Genomic DNA, 22,658 nt, shown 5'->3' on the forward strand with positions numbered 1-22,658 from the left:
CTGGAGCCAGCTTCGGATGACTCTCCTATACAATAGTTGGGAGTAAAACTGATCAGCCTTGGCTGTCTTCGTAGCCAGACTTTCCTGGCTATACTGGAACCAGCTGAGCAGGCATTTTCTTTGTAAAGCCAAAGAGTGATACTCTTCTGCTACCTGGAAAATTTTTAATGAAAAGTGGAACTTATTCCTTAAATTGTAAATCACTTAAGGAGACATAGACAGCTAGGAAAATGATACTGCATAGCAGGTTTAGACAGTCACTAGACAAGAATATTGAGTTGCCTATAGTCTATGATCTAAGAGACAGAGTAGCAGCCTTGTTCTGTGGAGGTCATGGATGTTCTTTCAGTGCTGACTCCCTGGAGGTCAGAGACTGGCTGGTTATGGAAATGGGATAAGCAGCTTTCAAGCCATCCCTTCATGCCCACTAACCTTTGGACTGGGTGGCTGGCAGTGCTCTTCAGTTTCCTCTGCTGGAACTTAGACAGCAATTCCATAACAGACCACTCTTTTATTATATACTTAACCACTGTCTAATTGAGGAAATGCCAATACTTTCAATTAGTTTGTAGAATGAACTGTCACCATGACTGAAATTTAGACATTATCAATAAACCACAAAACCATTGATACAAAAATAACATGATGAATATTTTAATATCTTACCAATTTAAGTAGCTGAGAGTATCATCCAAAATAAATACAACTCAGTTTTTATGTATGAAAGAGATGGTTGTGTCCCTTCAACAGACAGGAGAAAAGACCCTTTCACTGTAGTTCTTTCTAGAACAGTGACACATTTCTCTAGGTCTCATCTAACTACCCATCACTGTGAACATGCTGCCTCCCAGATATCCTGCTAATCATATTTACTGGCCAGAGCAGCCATCACATGGGGCTCTGTGACACATAAAACCTGGCAGCCAAAGGCAGAATAACATTCCATCTGTTTGAACTTCTTGACCATTTATTTGAACATTCTGTGTACTGGATAAATTTGTTAGGGTAATGTGAGACATGTTATTGGTGTTAGATTTCAAGGATCCCTGTGGCCGAGCAGATTGCTGCTCTCTACAATAGCATTGTGATTTCACAGCACCACCCAATAGAGTAGATGGAGCCTTATCCCTTCTTAGTGACCTTGAGACTGGCCTTATGGTTGCTCTGCTCAGTGAAATATTAGTGGGCAGTGTTAGATAGCCAGTTAGATTATCAGCCTGGACGACACTGGGAATGAACCTTCACCTCATAATGAGCAGCATTTTGAAATCAAGGCCTTGAGCTATGGTTTCAAAAATGGCTGATTACCACTCAAAAGAATGGGATCTGAATATGGCTTCAGTCCTGGGAAGAGACATGACATTCCAAATGGCCAGAATAAAAAGTTATCTATAATTTATTTTATTTTTATTATGTGTCAGTTTATGTTCATGCCCACAGAGGCCAGAAGAAAGTATTAGATTCCTTGGAGTCTGAAGAAACAGCCTGTTGACAGCCACTCAAAGGTGCTAGGAAATGAACACTGGTTCTCAGCAAGATCAAGTACTCAATCAGTGAGCCTCCTCTCCAGACCTGATAACTATCTTCTAAGCCTCAAAGATTACCATCTACTTGGAGGCTTTCTAATAAAGATACACATTGCCTTCTCTTAGCTGAGTTATCCAACTGGGTGTGTCACAACTGGACAGACCACGTCCCTCAGGAAAAGCTGCTGTTTCTAGACACTTTAGGCATAGTATGTTTGCCTTAAAATGGCAAGTGGAACAGTGTAGTCTCTTGTTCACTGCACTGCCACCCCATTCACTTTATTCTGCAATCAACTTTGCCTATGCTGTACTCAACACTCTCTATTTTGGATGGAGATCACAAGGACCTGGGAGACGGGACTCAGAGCAGGGAGATGGACAGCAGAGGCTGACAGAGGGCTTATGTAATTTGGCTTGTTATACCTGTTAGTTAATTGCTAGGTGAAAGGAACAACCTGAGCAGCTCTGAAACCAGCAAGGAGGGCTGGGGAGAGACTGGGAGCAAAGCTACAAGTGGCCTGCAGACTCTGGCGAGAACAGTAGTACGCTGTAATGCACTGAGATTCTGGGTTTGTCTATGGACTTTATTATAGCAGAGATCAGCCATGCTTATTACTTTCTCTCTGTTAGAAACCATGATAAAATTGAGTCACCTCTATTCCTCCAATAGTAGTAATCTCTAATAAAATCATTCTACTTTCCAAAACCTGTTAAATTACAAGTATTTAGATAATCAAACCTAGACTCTTGCTCAAAACAAAAACATACATACTCCAGGCAGTTATTGTTCTGGCTTTTAAAATTACTAAATTTTAGAGTCCCCTCACTCTAAAGCCTGACTGGGTGTTCATGTTATCCGAGAAAGCCTACTTTCTAATTTGGGGCTGATACCATGATGGTGACATCACCTCAATGTTTTGCTTGCTTTGCATTCTCAGTCTCTTCCAGGGCTCCAGACCTTTTTTCCTTAGCAAGATCTTTTCATAATGACCTTTGGCTACTGCTTCCAACTCTTGATTTCTTTTAATTCTCTTCTGTTTCTCTAGTTCTTTCTGAAGGGGAAAAAGAAGCAAAAATTCTATGATTTAAAACCCCAAAGAATTTCACTTTAAAAAAGAACAAAATTTACATCTAACAGCTAAATAATGTGCTGATCATTATAATTAAACTCTGGAATATTTTTTAAAGGATTTGCTAAGAGGGTCAGAGAATGTTGGTCACAAGCCCTACATCAATCAGAGCTATGTATTCTTGGGTTTATCCAAAATTGTTTACAGAAATGAACTACCGAGTTCCTCATTACTAAAAAGTCAAAATATCTAGTCAAAGGAGAACTCAGGAAGCCTTTCCTTATCATTACAGAAAAAGCAGTAATGCAAACCTTCATTAGAATTATAATGCAGAGCCTGATACACAGAGAGTTACGGTCAAATGACAAGAGACCACTGACAGTCTAGAAGACTATTCTTACCACTGAGTTATTTTTCTTTCCTAAGTGAACAGTAAGTCCAGATGTAAGATGAAAGTATTTATCATCATAGAGTAGCCTTCCGTCCTACGCAGCAAGATTAACTGCCCTGGGGGCTCCCTGAGAAAGAAGGCACCATGTGATTCTCACAGAAGAAAGACATGCACTCCTGAGTGGTGTGCCCAGGAAAGATGACAGAACTCAACACTCTACCTTACACATACCATTATCTAGTTCTGCCTTTTAATACAAGCAGTATGTGATAAAGGTAGGAGAGAAAAAGTCTACTGAAATGTAGTGAGTACGGTAGACACGGCTTTAAAAGCAGACTGCACACTGCTCTCACAGTGGTGGTCACCCGTGGGGCAGAAAAATAACAATATTCAAATTTCTTTTTCATTCTCTAATTTCATGTCATGCAAAAGGCAGTGGTGAAATGGTTGATTCTGCAAGCTACTTAGTGTGTCTGAGCCTTTGAGAGAAAGAAACACACACACACACACAGAGAGAGAGAGAGAGAGAGAGAGAGAGAGAGAGAGAGAGAGAGACAGAGAGAGAGAGAGAGACAGAGAGACAGAGAGACAGAGAGAGACAGAGACAGGAACAGGAAAGGGAGACTGTCCTCATCTTCCAATGCAATTACCTATCTTTGTACAAGTTCCTGAAAATGAAATGCCTACATTCTTCAGGGAAGTATATCAAAATATCCTTTATAATCTCTATTTCAGATACTTGAGAACCTTCTTGAATGGGCTGGCAGACATGAAAACTGTAGGTAAGCATTTCTCCCTGAGTAGTAAAAGAGGGGTAAAGAATCAACGAGGAGACAGAACTGGGTTCTTTCCACATGCAGTGCTTTGTCCTTTCCTCAGTGGCAGCCTGCAGGCAGCCTGAGAGCCTGATTCCACCCTTTGGAGAAGCCCTGGGCTCAGTCTAAAGAGCCTTCCTGTTCACACTCGCAATTGACTTATTTTCCACTTGTACAGGAAGTGTACCCTGTATAACCATACAGCTGTATCCACTCAGCCGACATGTTGACATGGTATGATTCTGTTTCGAAAAAGCATTTATATTAGGGATTTACAGTGAGGTTTCAAGGAGCAAATAGTTGTTCAGGTTAAAAATTGATATTAAATATGGCTTTCTCTTCTGATTTAAATTATATTTTGCATAATTACAAATGATGCATAAAACCAAGATCTCATCTAAATGTTTATCTGTATCAGCCACAGTATGTTTTGAGAGAAAGATTAAGGTTTAAAAGTATGTTAAGGGAAGTATACGGCACTCAACTCTATTTTAACAGTAATTTCTCTGTTACTGCTGGATCACGGAAGTCAAAATAAAAACACACTAGTAAATGCTAATTAAAAATAAAAGCAAATAAAACCAAAAGCAACTACCAGCCAAACCCTCTTTGCTCCACTGGACCGTATGTACCTCTGTTCCTCACCAAGTCTCAGCCCACTGGACAGTGGCTCCTTTCCTAGGCCGCCACAGAAAGCACCCTTGTCCAGGTTCTGAGTGATGCCCCTGTGTCCAAGTTAAAGAGTCATTTGTCTCCTTCAGAGCTGAACTCAGGCACACAGTGCTGTGTCCGCCATCATTCCTCCCCCAATACAAACACGTCTCACACTGTTCTAATTTTAGGTTCCCCTAGATCCTCATCCTTTGGGAAAGTATTCATACATCTTAGGCTGTGGCCCTACAGTCATCCCTGCCCACCCCTGCCCCCAGGGTTGAAGAGTTGATTCTAGTCACTTCCAGATCATCAAAAACATTGGCATATTTGGATTTTATAGATACTACATTCCGGTCTCGGTATACAAGCTTCTCTATCTAGCTGTGTGCGCCTAACAGGCTATTTGACATGTATATATGTGTCCTGTGGGGACCTCCTTTGTACCAGGCGCTCAGAAAGGTTTTTGCACCTTGCTTCCCACAGTATTCTCCCCATCTACTTCTTTGATGTTGACTGACTCTTTTTCCAAAGTAACACAGATGGGTTCTCAAGACAGGGATGCTATCTGTCTTCACTGCTCTGTTCCAACACCCAGAGCACACTGGCACATAAGTAGATATTTCACAGGTGTTTACCCTTCAAGCTAATATGTTTACTAAACATGGAAAATGTCATTTTTGGTGATAAAATTACCCTTTTCAATAACAGATTTCAATTTCCCAGTAGTTCAAAGTATATTTATAAGCCGGTGTAGTGGTGCCTACCTTAAATCTCAGCACATGAGAGGTAGAGGCAGATGGCTGTCTGGAAGTTCAAGGACAGCCTGGTCTACAAAGTGGGTTCCAGGCCATCAAAACCCCAACCTCCCCCAAAGCATATGTATATGGCCACAGAGCCACTGCTTGATAAGTAGGAGTAGAAAACGTGCACCCAATGGGAAAATGGGACTTTATGAGGCTTTTATTTTTAGGTCATGTGAGACCTGTGAATAGCACTCTTATTTGCCTCAGTTGGTATGCTTTTTTGTCAGGGTCATAAGGACATGAAGCTGTAGCCATCCCCTTACCCCATAACCTTTCTCCTGAATGTGGAAGACCACTTTATCATGGGCTTTTTCCCTGAAAACTTTCTTTGTCCTAAAACTTTATATTGCATATTGTCTTGATCAGCCAACTTGACACTAGCTACAGTTAGTAATGAGACCTCCATCAGATTGTCGGTAGGCAAGTCAGTAGGGCACTGTCTTGATTGGATGTAGGAGGGCCCAGCTCCCTGTGGGCAGTGCCACCCCAGGGCAGGTGGTCCTGGGTGGTATATAAGAAAGCAGGCTAAGCAAGCCACTGGGAACAAGCCAGTAGGTAGCAGACTTCCCTTGTCTCTGCTTCAATTATTGCCTTGGCTTTCCTAATAATGATCTTTAACACACGAGCCAAATAAACTCTCCTTCCCCAAGCTGCTTTTAGTCATGTTGTTTATCACAGCACTAGAAAACCAAACCAAGATACATGTCCTTCACATGTATAGCTGGACTTATATTTTGTATTCAGATAAATATATGTGGTTGTCCCTGAGATAATCTGTTATAAAAATAGTTGGGTTATTCATCTACCTAGAAAATATGGTACTTCTACTGAACAGTATGCTGATAAATTCAGTGAGCAGAAAACTTGCCAATTAGAAGTTAAACCAGAGTTCCCTCAAAGACATCCAGCCACATGCAACCGACACAGAAAGTCCCAACAGGTACTGGTTCGGGAGTGCCATTGAGTTTTTGTTGTCCATAGGAACAGCATCACTATGGCCTTGGAGGTTGTGTCTAGGTTAGCTATATGAAGTCTACAGGGGAGCCAGGCACTGCTTGTGCAGAATATGATGCCTCAAAAGCAGAAGACCATGTGACAAGCAGAGTGGGCAAGCTCGCTGTGCACAGCATGTTTGCACAGAAGGAAAAGGAGACAACTGACAGGTACATTTAGACCTGAAGTCACTCTCAAGGAAGGCTCAATCACAGCCAGGCAGCAAATACACTGCTCTCAAAGTTAGAAGGTTACAGCCTGAATGGGAACTGGTCTACGTGAAAAGGCTTTTTGTCTGTTGCTATAGGCTGGCATTTTTAAAAAGGAAAGGTTTGGGATTGATATAGTGAGATAAAACATTCTCCTGGCCAGTAAGTTTTTTAAAAATAATTTTTGGTTTGTTCAAGCATTTTGCTTCTAACAAGAAAAGAGCCAGACCAAAGATCAGAACTAATGTCTTTTTGTGAATCGACCTGAGACATGTAATCATGTCCCACAGTGGAGAGACGGGCACTATCAGGGAGGCACAGGAGCATTACCTGAGAAGGCAGAAACTACAGCTACTGAGCTGCTAAGGTAGAGATGTTGGTGAAGTGCTTGGTGCGTGTGCCCATAGGCTGTGGCGCAAGTGCATCCTGTGAAATGGTAAGGCTCATGAAGGTGGCCCCACACCTGTAGATTTCTCCTCCTGGAACCTGATATGTTTTCACAAAGATGACAGGGAGACTAAGAGGATGTTTCCTGAATAGTCTATCAAGGGGAGAGAAGCAACAGCCCAAACTGCCCCGAGCAGTCTTCTTCCCAAGAATGAAGGCTCTCTGCTTGTACCACTTGGGAATAGAGTGGGGCCCACACTGTGTCATGAGTGAACTTTGAGAAGTCTGTCAGATGTGATCCCTTCCCACCAACCAACTGCTGTAGGGAAGGGCTCGCGGTCACAGAGAAAGGGGGAAGTGAGGTGCAACAATACTTCAACCGCAGAGCAGGAACAGAAACTCCAGAGCCAGAGGTGGGCACGCCCAAGACTGAAATGTAATCAGAGTAGAGAATGCTTCCCCTCACACCCACCTCAGCACCTACTTACAAACCCTGTTATGAAACAGGAAGAACTGGAAAGGACGTGGCCTCTGGGGAGCAGCACAAGGTGAAGACCCAAGGCCAAAGGTACTGAAAAAGTGAAGCCTCTAGTGTCCATAGCAACAATAAAAGCCAATGGTAGTAACCATAGCAACAATAAACATCAAACAAAGCCCAATTCCTGCCTAGATTAACACAAATCTCCATACTAAAGCCCTACCCAGTTAAATTTCTATTGCTCTAAGCAAGTGACTGGCTTTTAACAATAACATACTAATGATCTATCAAAAGATAAGAATACGGTCTGAAAAGATAAAACCAATCCTCAGAACAAGACAGACATGACAAAGCTGCGGAAGGTATCAGAATTTTAGATAGCATGGGACAGTATTAGAGAACTGAAGGAAAAGTGGAGAAAAGATGGACATCATTCAGTATCAGATAGGTGACTGCAGAACACATGAAAACCATAGAGTTCAGAACAAAAGTGCTAGACGATAAAACAGGGAGAAGAAATGAAGAGGGTCTTCAGTGTACTTATTACTAGCGGAAATAGCTGAAGAAAGAACCTGGCAACTTGAAGTCATAGTAATTGCAAAGTAGCAAGAGAGTTAAAAACTGCCACATCTGAGAAACTTAACACTGGCGTGACTGGGAACTGGGAAGGAAAATGAAAAGAGTTAGCTAAAATATTTGAAGAACAGTGGGTGAAAATATGTTTAAAGTTTGTGATAAAACACAAAGTTTTATATCTAAGAAGCTTAAAACTATTAAGAAAGGCTAACAATTGAACAAATCAACCATCTCTAGATAAACTGTATATTTAAGAGAGTTAAAATGAGACATAGTCTTAACGATGGGAGAGGGAAGAGACTCACCAACTGTTACAGACTACAGGCCTTATGCTGAAACCCTAACTCTATCAGTAAATGATCTGTGTAAGGAATGGCGAGTGCCTAACCTGACAGGATTAGTGTCCTCATAAGATATTCCAGAGCTCTCTACTCTCTCCCTCCTCCTGAACCTGTACCAAAGGAAAGGTCCTGTAAGGACATGTGGCACTGAGGCTCTCTGAGAGGAAGGAAGCAGGTTATACGCTGAGGGAATCTGCCACCAGGAGCAAAATGGTGCAAGTTCTTCAGGAAGAATAATATATGACAAAGATTAAGAATTTACATCTGTACAAAGAACACTAGAAATGGAAGGTAAAATCCAACACCCCTATTATTACTACAGCAGCTGTGTAAGTCAGGAACTTAAGCAGGACACCTAGTATTCATAGCGTAATACCAGCAAAACAGGACACATATGACAAGAGAAAACGGGAGGGAGAAAGTGAAATGTGAGGATGGAAAGCTCCCAGGGACATTGAGTGTGCTATGATTTGAACATGGATGGAGATTATTAAGCACCAGACAACACAAAAAATATTCTTAAAAGGAAAGCAAGTAACTCAGTAGAGGAGATAAGATGCTTACTAAAGTCAGAGAAGACGGAAGAAAGAGACATGGAAGACAAGGACAACCGATAGGAGACAGCATACTTTAATTCAATTATGTCGGTGCCATTTCAATGTGAGTAGCACAAAAATAAGGAAAACATTTGCTAAAAGTCAGACTCCAGATTGGATACCTCTAGTTTGCTTCCTGTTCTGAACACCACGACCAACTTTCTCCAGAAAGCTGAGGAGGAAAGAACATTTTCAAGCTCATTTTGACCAGCCTTAGTCTAACCCAGAAGCGAAACAAAGAGGACACAAGGACAGAAAATATAGGCCGATATTCCTGAGGAATATCACTTTCTAAATCCTCAACAAAACAGTAGCAAGACAAGTTCAAGATTACCACATTAAAAAGTATCATATACCACATCCAGGCGAAATTACTCCAGGAATGTAAGGACTATCTATACACATCAGTAAATGCAATACACCATTTTAGGATAAGAATAATAATTCTATGATCATCTCAATAGATGAAAACATTAGGCAAAATTCAATATCCTTTCATAATAAAATTTCTCAGTGAGTTGAGTATATAAGGAATGCTCAAGGATGACTACATATGATGAACCACAGGAATATCATATCCAATAGCTTAAGAGTGCTCAGGTGAATTAATACTTTTGAAACAGATTTTGAAACAGAGCCCAAACCAGCCTTGAACACATTATTAACAAGTTATATACATCTGAATTGATGGAGCTAAAATTCATATTGTCAGAACATCTGCAAGCAAACAAGATGGGATGTATATAATAAATAAACTCTCTGATCCAATAATAGAGCTAGAGACATCAATATGAGTTCACCTTAATTGTATAGGAAGGGATGGTTATGATCCGATGTGTATGCATGGCCTAATACATGTATATCATCCATCTCTATCAATATCCTAGAATCAGGACTATCCCAGTAGTAACTTAGTACTCACTGCCTAGACTTTCTTTTCCAGATACCATGTAGAACAAAGGAATCTTGAAAAAAAATGTCTGATCAGAGGACTTGACAGTGAAACTATGAGATGAAAAGCTCCAGAAAGCAAGGTGTTCAGAAAGCAGAAAAGTATGGGGCAGACCCAAGGAAACTAGAAGCCAGTCTCAAAGACCCTTCTAAACCAGTCAAAACTACAATTTAAACAATAAAGTTAATAAACAGTATTTTATCACCCAAAATATAAAATAAATATGCAAGAATCCATAGTTATATAAACGATGACAGAATAAATGGAGAAAGTGACCAACTTTATTTAGAGAATTCTTAGTATTCACTGTAGATACACCTCCACAGAGGGCATGGAGCTGAACTGCATCTTCCTCTTGCCTTGAGAGAATACTGGACTTTAATGAATCACTTTCTGGGGATAAAGTGTGAAAAGGGAAAACTGGAAAGTACAGTGAGGAAGCCTGTCAAGCACCGGCTAACTCATCAGGTAGGTACACATCAGGAGGTCGGCTTCATCCGGTCTCATGTACAGGGCTGCCATAGGCTTAGGACAGAGTGAGCGTCACCATAAAATCCCACTAGCACAGGGGAATTGTCAGAAAAACATCAAATACAAATGGAGGGACAATTTCGAAATATTCAGTAGTGACAAAAGAGGAAAGATAGAAGCTATCACAGCCCAGATGGCGCTAAGGGGATGAGACAGCTTTGGGGATGTGATATCTCCAAGTAGATCCTGAATATTTATGGAAAAACAATGTCTGCAGTAATGTGTTTATGATGACTTCTAATGAATGCTTCATGATGATACTGGAGAGCATTAAATGAGGAAGATATACAATACGATACTATCCTTTCAAATTTTCTGTAAATCTGTATTAATCCAAAACAAAGATTTAAAAAGAACATCATTGTATTTATAAATTAGGCAGTCCTGAAGAATTCTGAAGATACTCTACTCATGGTAGAGTCTAAAAAGAAAAAGAAAAAAGTTTAAAGCTATACATACCTACAGGCAGACAGTGATCAATCTATTAACAGAGAGGGAGAGACGCACAGCAGGAAGAGGCCTAAAGTGGACACTAAGATGCTACTCTAGGGGAGGAGTTCATTCTTAGTGTTGAACTCACAGATATTTTCTATTTCCTTTGTATTTTTTTTATAGTGAACAGATATGAGAGACAAATTTGTTATAGTGTATATTTTTAAAATTATTTTGTTGCTTTACAGTAGTATGACCTCAAATTGTTCCACGGTATGTTATACCATGTGTTATAAAAAAGGGAATTGCAGTCATATACATATTACTTTGGTATGTTATATCTCTTTTCTGGAGACTCATAATGTCTGGGAAGATGTCAAAAGTTTTGGGAAGTCAACTCATTAAGGAACTTTGTTTATCTTAAACAGCATTTTCTAAAACCATCTGACTACCGAATTTACACTTTCTCAAAACAACTTACTATTTCAGGAACTACTAGGACAACATGGGATATAACACATGTTGGGGAAATGTGTTTTAGAATCTCTCACTAGTTTTAAAGGAAAGAAACAGCTGCTTTTAGGGTTTCTTATGTTGATTTAGGAAAGGATGAAAATGCTTCCACTGTTTCCAAAATTTATGTGTATTTTGCCTCATATGACTTCTTGATTCCTTTTGTTCTGTGCAGCATCCAACAATGAAATCTACTGTATTTTCTCCAAATGTAAAGTCCTATCTTCTCAACTAGCATTTAATAACTGCCTTTCCCACTTCTCTGAAATGTGTTTTCTTCTAGTTGTCCATTACTCTATTTACCCATTCACCACCTTTGCTGAGAGCATTCTATGCCCTAGGTACACCGATGACCAACACAACCATGAGGAGAGAGATCACTAGCAATGGGCCTCAACAGATGGGCAACTAGCAAAGATTCTACTAACCATCTTCTTTAGCCTCTTTTCCTCTCGTTTTCTCTCCATCTGGGCTTCCTTTTCTTCTGCATCCTTCTTTTGGCGTTCTTCCTCTTGGGCCTTTAACTGAGCCTGAATGAAATCAGAAGACAGAAAACTCAGAACCCTTCCTCTGAGTAGGAAAGGAGGTCTTTGGTCCTGAGACAGAAAAGTATCTACCAAATGCCTGTTCTCCTCCTAGACTATATATGCATTTTGTGACAGGAAGGAAAGAATGAACCAGCATGCCCTATAACTTAGGGGTCTTTCTGAAGGAACCTTCTCCTGCCCATGGATATAGCCACTCTACTCTCATGATAAAAATGACTACTGTCAGTTCTTACTTTCACTTGTGAAATAGGGAGTCTGATGTGAGGAAACCCGGTTAGCCCACCCGAAACAGAATTGTTATTTTTCTCTTATAGATGCAAAATTTCCTTCTGACAGTCTAGGTCAAATGTTGGGAGGATAAGAACTACTGTCCTTTGTAAAGCCATTGGGTCAACATACAATCAATGTACAATGTATCGATATACAGCATACTAATTGTGGTTACCTGTGAACTTTCCAATCTGCTAGCTGCCATTCACTTTTGTAACATTTCCTTTCTGCTTTGCTAATGATGTTGAGTAAGATCTTTCTTATTTTCCTAAAACTGAATTCAGAGGGGGTAGGCCACAGCCTTTCTGAAGTTGCTCTAACTCTACCATCTCAGGAGGCATGGACACATAAGGTTCCAGGTTTTGAAATCTGAACAAATCACTTTTCTTGCCTCTGCGTTCTGAATTTATTACCAATTTGTCTTCTTCTTGTTTTTTCTTCCTTTCTGCCAAGATCTGCCTACGTTCAGCTCGTTGAATTGCTCTGTCTTCCATGGCTAAAAAATAGTAACATAGTCCCAATATAAGAAAACTATGAAGCACTCTGTAAAATAAATGTCTCCATATTATATTCACATTTAGAGTTACCATTAGAGTTTTCTTGTAAGTTGAATCTTTTGACATATGAAGCTTATTTAACTCAACAGGTTAAAGATCTAACATCAACAATATTACATTTCTTTTTGTATTTCTTTAGAATATATTTCTATTGGTCTAAATAAGACAATGCTCCTGGATGGTGGACTTTTAGTGTATGAAACCCAGAAGCCAGAATTTTAATACATTGCTAATGAACACACATACAAAAATATACTTCAGCTAATGAGTACTTAGAGAATAGAAAATTCCTTAAATTTATTTCCTTAAAATTCATTTATGTGAGGCTACTCATTTTCTGAAGTCACCATCCATGTGTCTGTACTCATGACAACAACAAGAAAGCTAAAGCTGGGGTCATGGTGAATCTATTCCAATGTAGTTTAAGACCCAGGCACCCAGATGGGCAGGAAATGGAAGTGAACCAGGCATTTGGAGAACTGGCATCAGAATGATTTTGAGTGTCAGACTCTTGTTCTTGACAGTTTATTAAATATCGATCCAAAAGTAACAAATGTGCAAGATGGTCTGATAATATGACTATACTCAGGCAGGGCTGGCCCAGGAAGGGGCATGGGCATCAGGAGCGTCGAGTTCTGCTCACGAAGCCAGCCCACTGTTACTTTCAGTTCCTTGGGCTGTGTTACAGAGAAGAGACTTTAAGTCCACGTTTTAAGAATTAATAAACAAAAGCTTCAGCAAGCTATTTCTCACAGATATTAACTGTCTGCTTTGCCACAGAGGATTAGTGGTGGTAGCACAGATGGCAGGGAGACTGTCCTTAAGGAGAAGAAATAGACTAGAGATTAAAGTGAAGAGCCCAAGAAGCAGGGGCTCGGCAATACATCTCTCCCCATCTTCCCTAGATTGAATCATTAAAGTCTACTTAAGAAATAGACTAGGATTCTGAGATAGCTAAGTCATTGATCAAACAATAATTTCAAAAACTTATCACAATGAACTGGACATTTCCTGATCAGCCTTAGTGGTGGGCAAGGACAGCATCCACTGCTGTCCTGCCAGATGGTTGGTATATAGCCAGGCAATCTCTTTATTGACAGGAACTGACTAGAAGCACAGTGTCCTTCAGATGTCATTACTTCTTGCTAGGGCAGCAATTTTACAATAGATTTAAAAACCTCAGATTTACAGACATCTATGTATTTGTCAAAGAACTCACCCCCATGTGTATATACATACAAATACACAAGAGCAGCTATGTGACAAATGCAATTAGCAGAATTACAAGGTGGGTCCTGAGGAATCCCTCTAGTCTTAAAGCATTAGTTTTTAAATATAAAGAGTTTCATATGCATCTAAATCAAATTAAACTATCTGGTTTATACATCTCATTACCAACATGCTACTATTAAAACATAACACATCATAGAGCGACAGAGTAACAGGACTTGGCTTGCTGTAAACTCATCAGTGTTTCGGCACTGATCAAGTATAATGGCAGGTGAACTTAATCAATGTTTATTTAGCCTTAGCTGTTTCTCAGGGTTTTCATTTGTGTAATTCCTCCCCTTTCCCCCACAATGCAAATCTCAAATTAGAGGTTTTCTAATCTCCCCCCCTTTCTCTCACCCCTTCCCCCGTGGTGTGTGCACATGTGCACATACTCATGCATGTATACTTATGGGACGCTCATAAGAGTTGGCAGAAGGGGAAGGAAAGAGAGTAGTGGAGCTCCCTAGTGCACCCCATTTCTCCCATGTCTACGAACCATGGAATTTTCCCAGGCTCTACCAAGTGTCAAAGCCTAAGAGCTGTGAGCACCCAGCCCCAGACATACACTACTCCAGCAGAAAAGGCAACCATCATGAAAACCGTCGGGGCAGTCTTGCCTTTCAATAAGGGATGGGGTGCTGTCGGCTGCTTCAGGGTCCTTTTAGATGCAGAAAGAGGCTTTCTGGAATCAGTTCTACTGTCTTCACATGTAGGGGATGGAACAGATGAACTGAAAGAAAATAAGGAGAAAAAGACAAGAAAGACAATTGTGATCAATAACTAGCTCCTTCAAAGCCTTTATAGCTGAGAAAGTCAAAGTACTATACAAACTTGTAACTCTCAGTTAACAAGTTATACCCAGACTAAAGTCTAAGGACAGCCCTACCCTCATCAATTCTTCTCCTTAACAACTGCCCATCACACACACTGAGGATGTGTCAAGCACAACTGGAACCATCTTAAGTGACTTTGGAGGAAAGTCTGAAGATAGATAGCTTTACTGCGAACAACTAAAAATTCACTGAGTCAATTAGCCAGCCCTGGGGCTGGTCTCTGGGGACCATGTTGTCTGCCCTGGTTTCTCAGCATTAAACATAATCAGAAACTCGAAAACTTAGTTCGAACATGTATTTTCTCTTTTTCTACATAATTCCAGAGTTCCTCTCACAACCACCCAGGGCTCACTGTATAATAGTATCCATCTAGGCAGCCATTTGCTTTAAATATCTATGTACACCTGACATGGGACAGTCAGCATACGTGACGTTCTTGGCTTTGTGAGCATACAGGAAGCTAAGCAAAGCTATTTAGCAGCCCTCTTCCTTAAAGGAAAGCCCTCCAAACACATTGTTCTGACCCTGCTGACATACTTCAGAAGCTTCTGGCAGGTTCCCTGCAGGTCTTTTGCTCCTCTGAGATTTGACTGAAGGCAGCCCTTTCCTTCTGTGACTGCTGTGGCACGCTCAGCTGCCCACCGGGCCTCGGCCAAACGCTGGCTTTCCTTCAGCTTCTGAATGGTTTTCTGCTGTTCCTCAAGTTTCTTCTTTTGCTTCTCAATCAGCTGTTGCTGGTAGACATGGCGACAGTGGAAATGCCCCATGCAGACAGCTTCTGCTTCCTGGCTGGTGGTCCCAGGCCTTTCACAGCTACCAGGCTGTGCAGAGGGCTCAGCTGCTGCAGTCTTGGGCTGCTTTGTGCCAGGTGTGCTCCCAGAGACATGTGGGAGAGGACGCTGTACATTACCCTTGATTGTTCTTTCTGGGGAATTGCTGAGTGTACAACCGCTGCTCTCCACAGGTGGCTTTTCCCACAAAGGGGACAAGGTAGTGACCTAGGGGAAAAGATGATATTCTAACTCAAATACTGATGAGATGAGACCCTGCCTTGTTCTCACTGGTATTGTTTTGTTCAATGACACGGTTATGCTGCACCCTAGCTACAGCTGCTTTGCTCTCCGGGCCCGAGTATCTCAGACACCATCAGCCTTGGCATGGTGAGCCATTAGGAATGCACAACTGGGCTTACCATCAAGAGTACATGGGAAAAAGTGGTCAGAGCTGAGACAGCTGTGGTCAGGGGCCAAGGCATCCTTTTGGTTCTTTTGAGACAGCATTTCATATAGCTCAGACTGGCCTGGAATTAATGATCTTCCTGCTTTCCCTTGCATAAGTGCTGGATTATATAGGCGTGTACCACCATGCCTGGCCTTTTCTTATGGATTTCTATAGTTTATTTTGTAACCAAGCAATTTTATTTCTTTCATATTATAAAATTCTTTAATGTAAAAATTGATTAAATTTTGTGGAAATCTGAAAAATTTTTCCTCAAAGATGTTTGAAAACTTCCTTCTTCACTGTACATATTTGGAGCTTCTAAAGTCTAAATGTGTGTATGAATGTATGTATATTATAATTTTTTGTTTAGGAGAAGAAAAATATTTTTGCTCACTTAAGTGTAACAACAGTAAGAACTTAATAAGAAAAAAAGGTTTCTTTCAGCTATTACTTAAGATGTAACAATTCTGTTATTTGAAGGCCTCTTCTGCCTCTTCTAAATTCATCCTTAAATAAAATACAGATGTAAGTTTATTTCAGCATCCAAGTCTTATTTAGAGACTGGTCTCCAGCTCTTCCCCAACTATCTGTTCTGGGGAGGTATCTGGAAAACCAGGACTAGGCAAATATCTGTACTATCTAAGAACAATTTTATTAAATAGCTTATATTAGCATACAACAAAATACCTTTCAAAGATGTAAACTTCATTTTTAGGCAGGATTCATACTTTATGACAAATTATCTGGAGGAGAAGGAAAAAATCATTCCTAACCAGCAACATTATTGTGGCCAACATTCATGTCAAGTTAGTATGTCTCCTCTAGAATGTTTGGAGCATGAGCTCAGATCTGATCAGCTACCTATTCTGTCATGTGCAATGGCAGAAGCAGGAAAAACCCAGTATCAGCTTTCAACACTAACAGCATGCCAGCCTTAGGTACTCAAAAATATATTTCATGATGATGGAAATGCTTTCTAAGACCTAGCTGGAGAGATGTGATACATGGAAACTCTGACATGTTAAATACTTTTAAAAAATAACTTTTTATTTTAAAAATGTCAGTGGACATTTATTCATGAGAACACCTGCTTATGTAATTTAGCATCAAGCAGGGTAGATGTTTTTTAAACCTTGTGATAATGACACGTTATTAACCCAGCAAGACTACATAAAAGCCTTGAGTACAGTAAAAAGATTTCCTTTGGTTCATGGTAACTTCTGAAGGTAAAAACAGGAAAATGAAACAAAAGCTTATTGGTACAGTTTGTACTTACTAGAAAGGTCAGCACAGCCTGGTCTAATCAGAGGAAACCACCTATTAGGTAACTGATAATTCCAAAAAATTTCTCAAAGTATAACATGTTTGTTTGTTCGTTCTTGGCACATGAATTCCTATGATTGTATAATTACTGAGCATCTAACTGAAGGTTCTGTATTTTCATTTGCTCATATTTTACTGTATATCCCAGAAAAGATGGAAGTTTATTTTGTGAGCTACAAAGATTTTAGACCCTTGGTATTTTTTTTTCTATAAAATTATTTGCTTGAAAAAACTTTTTTTTCCAGATACTTAGAGGCTTTTTTTCTGAAATCTAAACATATAAAGATATGTATATATGTATGTATATGATACAGTAATTTTTTTGTTTTACACAGGAAAAATATTTTTTGCTGACTTTTAACGGCAACAACAGTAGAACTTGGAAAGAAAAAAAAAGTTCCATTCAGCTATTTCTTAAGATATAAATCTTTTCTGGGTCTCAATAGAGACAAAATTATCTAGCTGATATAAAGGTAGATAAAATGCCTGGGGGAAGGGCCCAAAATGTTACATAAGCTCCAATAAGCATTCTTATGATCCTTTTTTGCTGAGAGACTACACTTAAATGAAAGCCAGTCTGCTTGCTTGCAGTAATCAGGGTATAAAGCAAGGCTGAGACCCTCAGGTGCCCAATTTAATTTTATGTGTCTGAGTTAAGTACTTAACGGCACTATGAGCGGGGTAGAGGCAGAGATCTTTCCTAAGGCTTTCTAACAAGACAAGTATAAAAAGCAAGAAAAACTATTAGGAGTGACCTCATAAAAAATGAACAGCTGGGCACAGCACCAAACTCCAGAACCAAATCAAGAAGGCAAATGATCAAGTGGACAAAGAGTCTGTAGCATGCATAATAATTTAAGCATCAATATTCCTAAAAATATAAAGGGGTAAGTGACCTATGCCTGTCTTTCTATATCCCTATCTATCTATTTATCTAGTCAGCCAATATAAGAATGTTTAACCTCATAAGCAATAAAAATGCAAATGATAAACGATAAGATAAAAACAAAAAACACATTCTGTCTTAAAATATTTACCCTAAGTAAAGCAGTATGTATATATGCATAGACTTAGCTACTACTGGTATCTTTGGTGAAATACTGCTTGAAATAGAGCAAACTGAAAACAAGATAAATTTCAGCCATCCATAAGTTAAACCACTTGTAGCTTAGGTTTACTACAGAGTGTCCTGTAGGTATTACAAAATGATACAAGAGAAGTGTAGACCATAATAACCAGGGTAGGTATCAGGTCTACCTGAAGAACTAAATTACTAGTGCCCCATTCCCAGAAATTCTGATTAGCAGATCTAGTTCCAAGAAATACTTTTAACGAAGAACTATGGCTAAGGTATATTTAATAACATAAAAATGTCCATGTTCTATTTAGAAAATTCAAAAGATGGTTATAGAAAAGCAAAATAGTTACATTTGTATTAAAAAAAACAAACAAACTACCACAGAACAGCCTTGCATAATACCACATGTGGGAAGTAAGGCAAGAGGATCAGGAGTTCAAGGCTACCCTTTGCTACAGAGTGTATTTTAGGCCAGCTTGCACTATATGAGACTCTGTCTCAAACAAAACAAAGTATAGCCTTCCTTTTCCTAATTATGGCAGACTAGCTTTCTTCAGTGACTTGGTTGAGGAAAATGTAAAGCAAAATAAAATGTTAGCAATAACAAATTTATATATGCCTCTACAGGGAAAAGAATAGATAACTATACTTCCATGTTACTAGTGGTTAACTCCAGATGACGGAATTATATAGACTCGGTTGTTTACTGAGAAACATTCTCATTACATAGCCCAGACTGGCCTTGAACTTACTAAAAAGCCCAGGCTCACTTAGCAACTGCAGTTACAGGTATATATCACCACCACTAGCTTTAAAGAAACAATTCTTGGTGATTTTCTTTTACCAAATTGTCACAATTAGTATGGACAACTTTTATTAGAAAAAAAAAACATTTAAAAATCCATTATGTCACAAGCTTATCCAAAAAGGACAGGTGTGAAGTTCACATGGGGGCTCAAGAATTGTCAGCAGTGCTTTACACATCTCTTTCCAAAGGTCTTTCACTTAGCTGGGATGAAATGCATCCTTTTCTGTAGCATGTCCTTACCAACTTCCAGCTAGCCCAATGCTGACATATAACTAACTATTGGGAAAAAAAAAGATCAGGTTAAGAAAATAATCACATTGTGGGTGGTAACCTCTGTGCACTGTAGCACCCCTAACCTCTGGATAGCTAAGAGAAGGCACTCTGACTGCAGATGTTATAAAAGTGTGACGCTCAGATGCAAGTCCATGGTAAACATGAAACCCAAACAAAGGGAACAGTGTACCTCTCCACTTCCTACTGGTGGGTCCACCACAGCTGTTGCCTCAGCAAGAGCGATACCTGATGACCCCTTAGAATTGAGTTTCCCGAGGGAGGCTGCCTTCAGCAGTTGGTCCATTTTCTTCCTAGTTTGCTCCTTTGCAAGAGCCAGCTCCCTCTTTATAACTTCTGAACCATGCCAACGCTGCCATTCACCAAAGCAGTATCGAAGAACTTGTTTCCGGTTAAACTCAGTAGCCAGCTGTTGTTTCCTAGGAGACAAAGCAAAGGCACTTTCATTCAAACAAAGAAGCCACTTATAATGTTAGTTGATAATACAAAGGAACATAAGGTCAAACAAGTTTCTGAAATCCCCCATCTTATCATATAACATTAAACTAAACGGAGTTACTTTACATTCCTCAGAGAAGACACTCATCAAAGGCATCAACACCTAAGCATTGCCTTCAAGAAGAAAGCACTGTTCTACATTCCCAATAAAACATGTTAAATTTTATTAAGTATACACATAACTATTTTGAAAAGAAGAATGCATTATGGAAAAAGATATTCAGGTAGGGATGGAAATCTAAGGCAGGTAGTTAAGAGAAAACTTAATAACCATACCATATCATTACTCAATGATGCCAATAATTAAGACTTATTAAAGTCTACGTGGAACTCTGAAGATGATCTTGTTAAAGACCTGGTTAGGGAGAGAAGCACTGAAGAGGACTCATTTACCAAAGCCCTGGCTTGACTGAATGACTCTGTTTGAGGACACCAGCTAAGCACTAGATACATGTGAAGGAAACAAGCCAGGCTCCAGCCCTGATAGAGCTCACTCATCACCTAAGAAAGAGCTCTCTTTGGCTCCTGGAACCTTCATAAATATTAGTGAACCTGCCTGGTTGGAGTTAGGAGTGCACATCATTGTATATCCCCATGGGAATCTTCTCCAGGAGACATCATAGTGGAAGCTTGTCAAGAATTCAAGCCTTGGGACTGAGGAGAAGCATTTGCCTCGCACCTATAGGGTCTGTAGTTCAGATCCCAGAACCCATGTAAGCACCAGATAGGTGCGGTACCCTGTCTGTAATCTCAAAATACAGGAAATGAACAGGAGGAATCCAGGAATGTCTGGAGGTGCGAGAGCATCAAGTGCTCTTAACTGATGAGCCATCTCTCCAGACTGATCCAGACTGATTTCTATAGTTTTTTAAAAAGTGTTTGAATGACTCTGACCTCTGCTGGTTAACTACAGTGAAAAATGTTACAATGTAACTTAATATAGAAGTTTATGTGTAATCTTAAGTGAAACAAAAGTATATATAAGTGAGACAAAGTTTTACCAAATAATATTTATCCTTGCTACCAGAAATGCATTACTATTTCTGTCTAATACAGCCTTGAGACACAAGCAGCTCAGCTGCCATGGTTTCAATACACCTTCCAAAAATGTGGAGACTGAACTCCTACTGTAACAAGATGAAGAACTGGGGCCTTGAAAAGGTAATTAAGAAGCTGGGGACTATAGCTCAGTGTTACAGTGCTTACCTACCAGCCCTGCCCCCAAATGAACATGCTAATCAGGTAATGAAGGTTCTGCCCCCAGGAAGACTAATGCTCTTAACTTGGAGGTGGGTTACCAATGAGAACGGTGAGAGCCCTAGCTCCTATCTGTCCAGTGTGTGCATCTTTGTCCTTGTCATGACAGAACTATGTTCTGCATTTCTAAACCCCAAAACCTAGGAACCAAATAAACTCCTACTGTACATAAATTATTCAACCTGTGATATTCTACTACAGCAGCAGAAAAAGTGACCAGGACATCTTCCAACAACATATATCATTATATTTAATTGATCTTTATAATTCTTTGATGATGGTTGACAAATACTAGGTGACTGGCAGATAGTTTCTATAGTAAAAGTACACTGTGGATGATAATAAATATGCATGCATCTATAATGGAAATAAGTATCTAACAAGACTGAATCTGATACAATTTTAGAGAGGCAGTAAGTTAAGTAGCAGGGAAGGGGGGACTAAACTGCCAAAGCTAAGTAGGAAGACAAACAAAAAGCCTCTGGTTTTCTCCAGTAAGGAAAATTCATAAATTTTAGGATAGAAGATGCATGTTGCTGAGTCTGAATAACATGACATCCAATTTACATCAATCTTCTCCAGGATGAGTGTGAGATGTTCCTGGTGTGCTAACATAATTTTTACAGCATAAATAGCCCAAAGCTGCAATGGGGACCTTTGGACCCCATTGGACCTTCAGTAAAATTCTTTGGATACTACAAAAGACCAAGGAAACACCATCTTTATGACTACATCAAGATTAGGAGGGTAGGAAAATAAGAAAGGCATAGAGTGCTGAGAGCCCACTCTATTATGGCTGCACAGGAGCCTTGGAATGCAGTCATTATTTCTGTATTTGCCAGCTAAGGTGGAAGGGCTGAAGTAAGACACTAGGAAACGAGAGACAGGCTGTTTCCATGCCTGCTCTGCATTTCATTTTGGCATAGTGACAACATCCCAGATGAACAAACTTCTATACTTTTAAAAAGATCGCACTAAAAATGTAGCTAGTCCTGAAAGAGGGGTGAAATCACCTCAATTTCATAAAACTGTAGTGAGATGAAATCACTTAGGTAAGTTTACCTGAAGAAAAGGCTTGAGACATACTTCCCAGACAACCATAAAGGACAGAGCGCCTTATGGAAAGCAGCCTGTCCCAATATGCTTGTGAGCTAAATCAGAACATTTCTAGCAAGAGCGTATAAATTGATCATCATAATTACATAACTGTCTGCAAAGAAAGGCTGTCTCTACAGGCCTAAGAGCACAGAACAGCAAAAATTTAAATAGGAATTCTAGTGTGAACCATGCTGTCCAGGATCAACACCTCTAATGATGCTTTTAGTGTGCAATCTGGACCTTCAAAGTCAGGAGAGTACCAGGCTGACCTGGGATAGTTGGCAAGTGGCTGTAAGTCTCTAAGCTTAAGATTCACCCTTAGAAATGGTGTTGGGAA

General features: G+C 39.8%; 1 protein-coding gene across 1 annotated transcript in view; it reads right to left on the reverse strand.

The window, feature by feature from the left end:
* Ccdc191 (coiled-coil domain containing 191) overlaps window positions 1–22,658 on the reverse strand; it is a 65,473-nt gene that overhangs the window by 4,213 nt on the left and 38,602 nt on the right. The window contains exons 9-15 of the mRNA XM_028752428.1: window positions 19,641–19,887; window positions 15,285–15,745; window positions 14,532–14,644; window positions 12,499–12,581; window positions 11,696–11,797; window positions 2,435–2,578; window positions 3–153 (exon numbers count right to left, since the gene is read on the reverse strand). Of these exons, the coding sequence (XP_028608261.1) occupies window positions 3–153; window positions 2,435–2,578; window positions 11,696–11,797; window positions 12,499–12,581; window positions 14,532–14,644; window positions 15,285–15,745; window positions 19,641–19,887 (1,301 nt within the window). The remainder of the gene's footprint in view (window positions 1–2; window positions 154–2,434; window positions 2,579–11,695; window positions 11,798–12,498; window positions 12,582–14,531; window positions 14,645–15,284; window positions 15,746–19,640; window positions 19,888–22,658) is intronic.

Source organism: Grammomys surdaster, unplaced genomic scaffold (genome assembly GCF_004785775.1).
Source record: "Grammomys surdaster isolate TR1022 unplaced genomic scaffold, NIH_TR_1.0 125901, whole genome shotgun sequence".
In the NCBI taxonomy this organism is placed as follows: Eukaryota; Metazoa; Chordata; class Mammalia; order Rodentia; family Muridae; genus Grammomys; species Grammomys surdaster.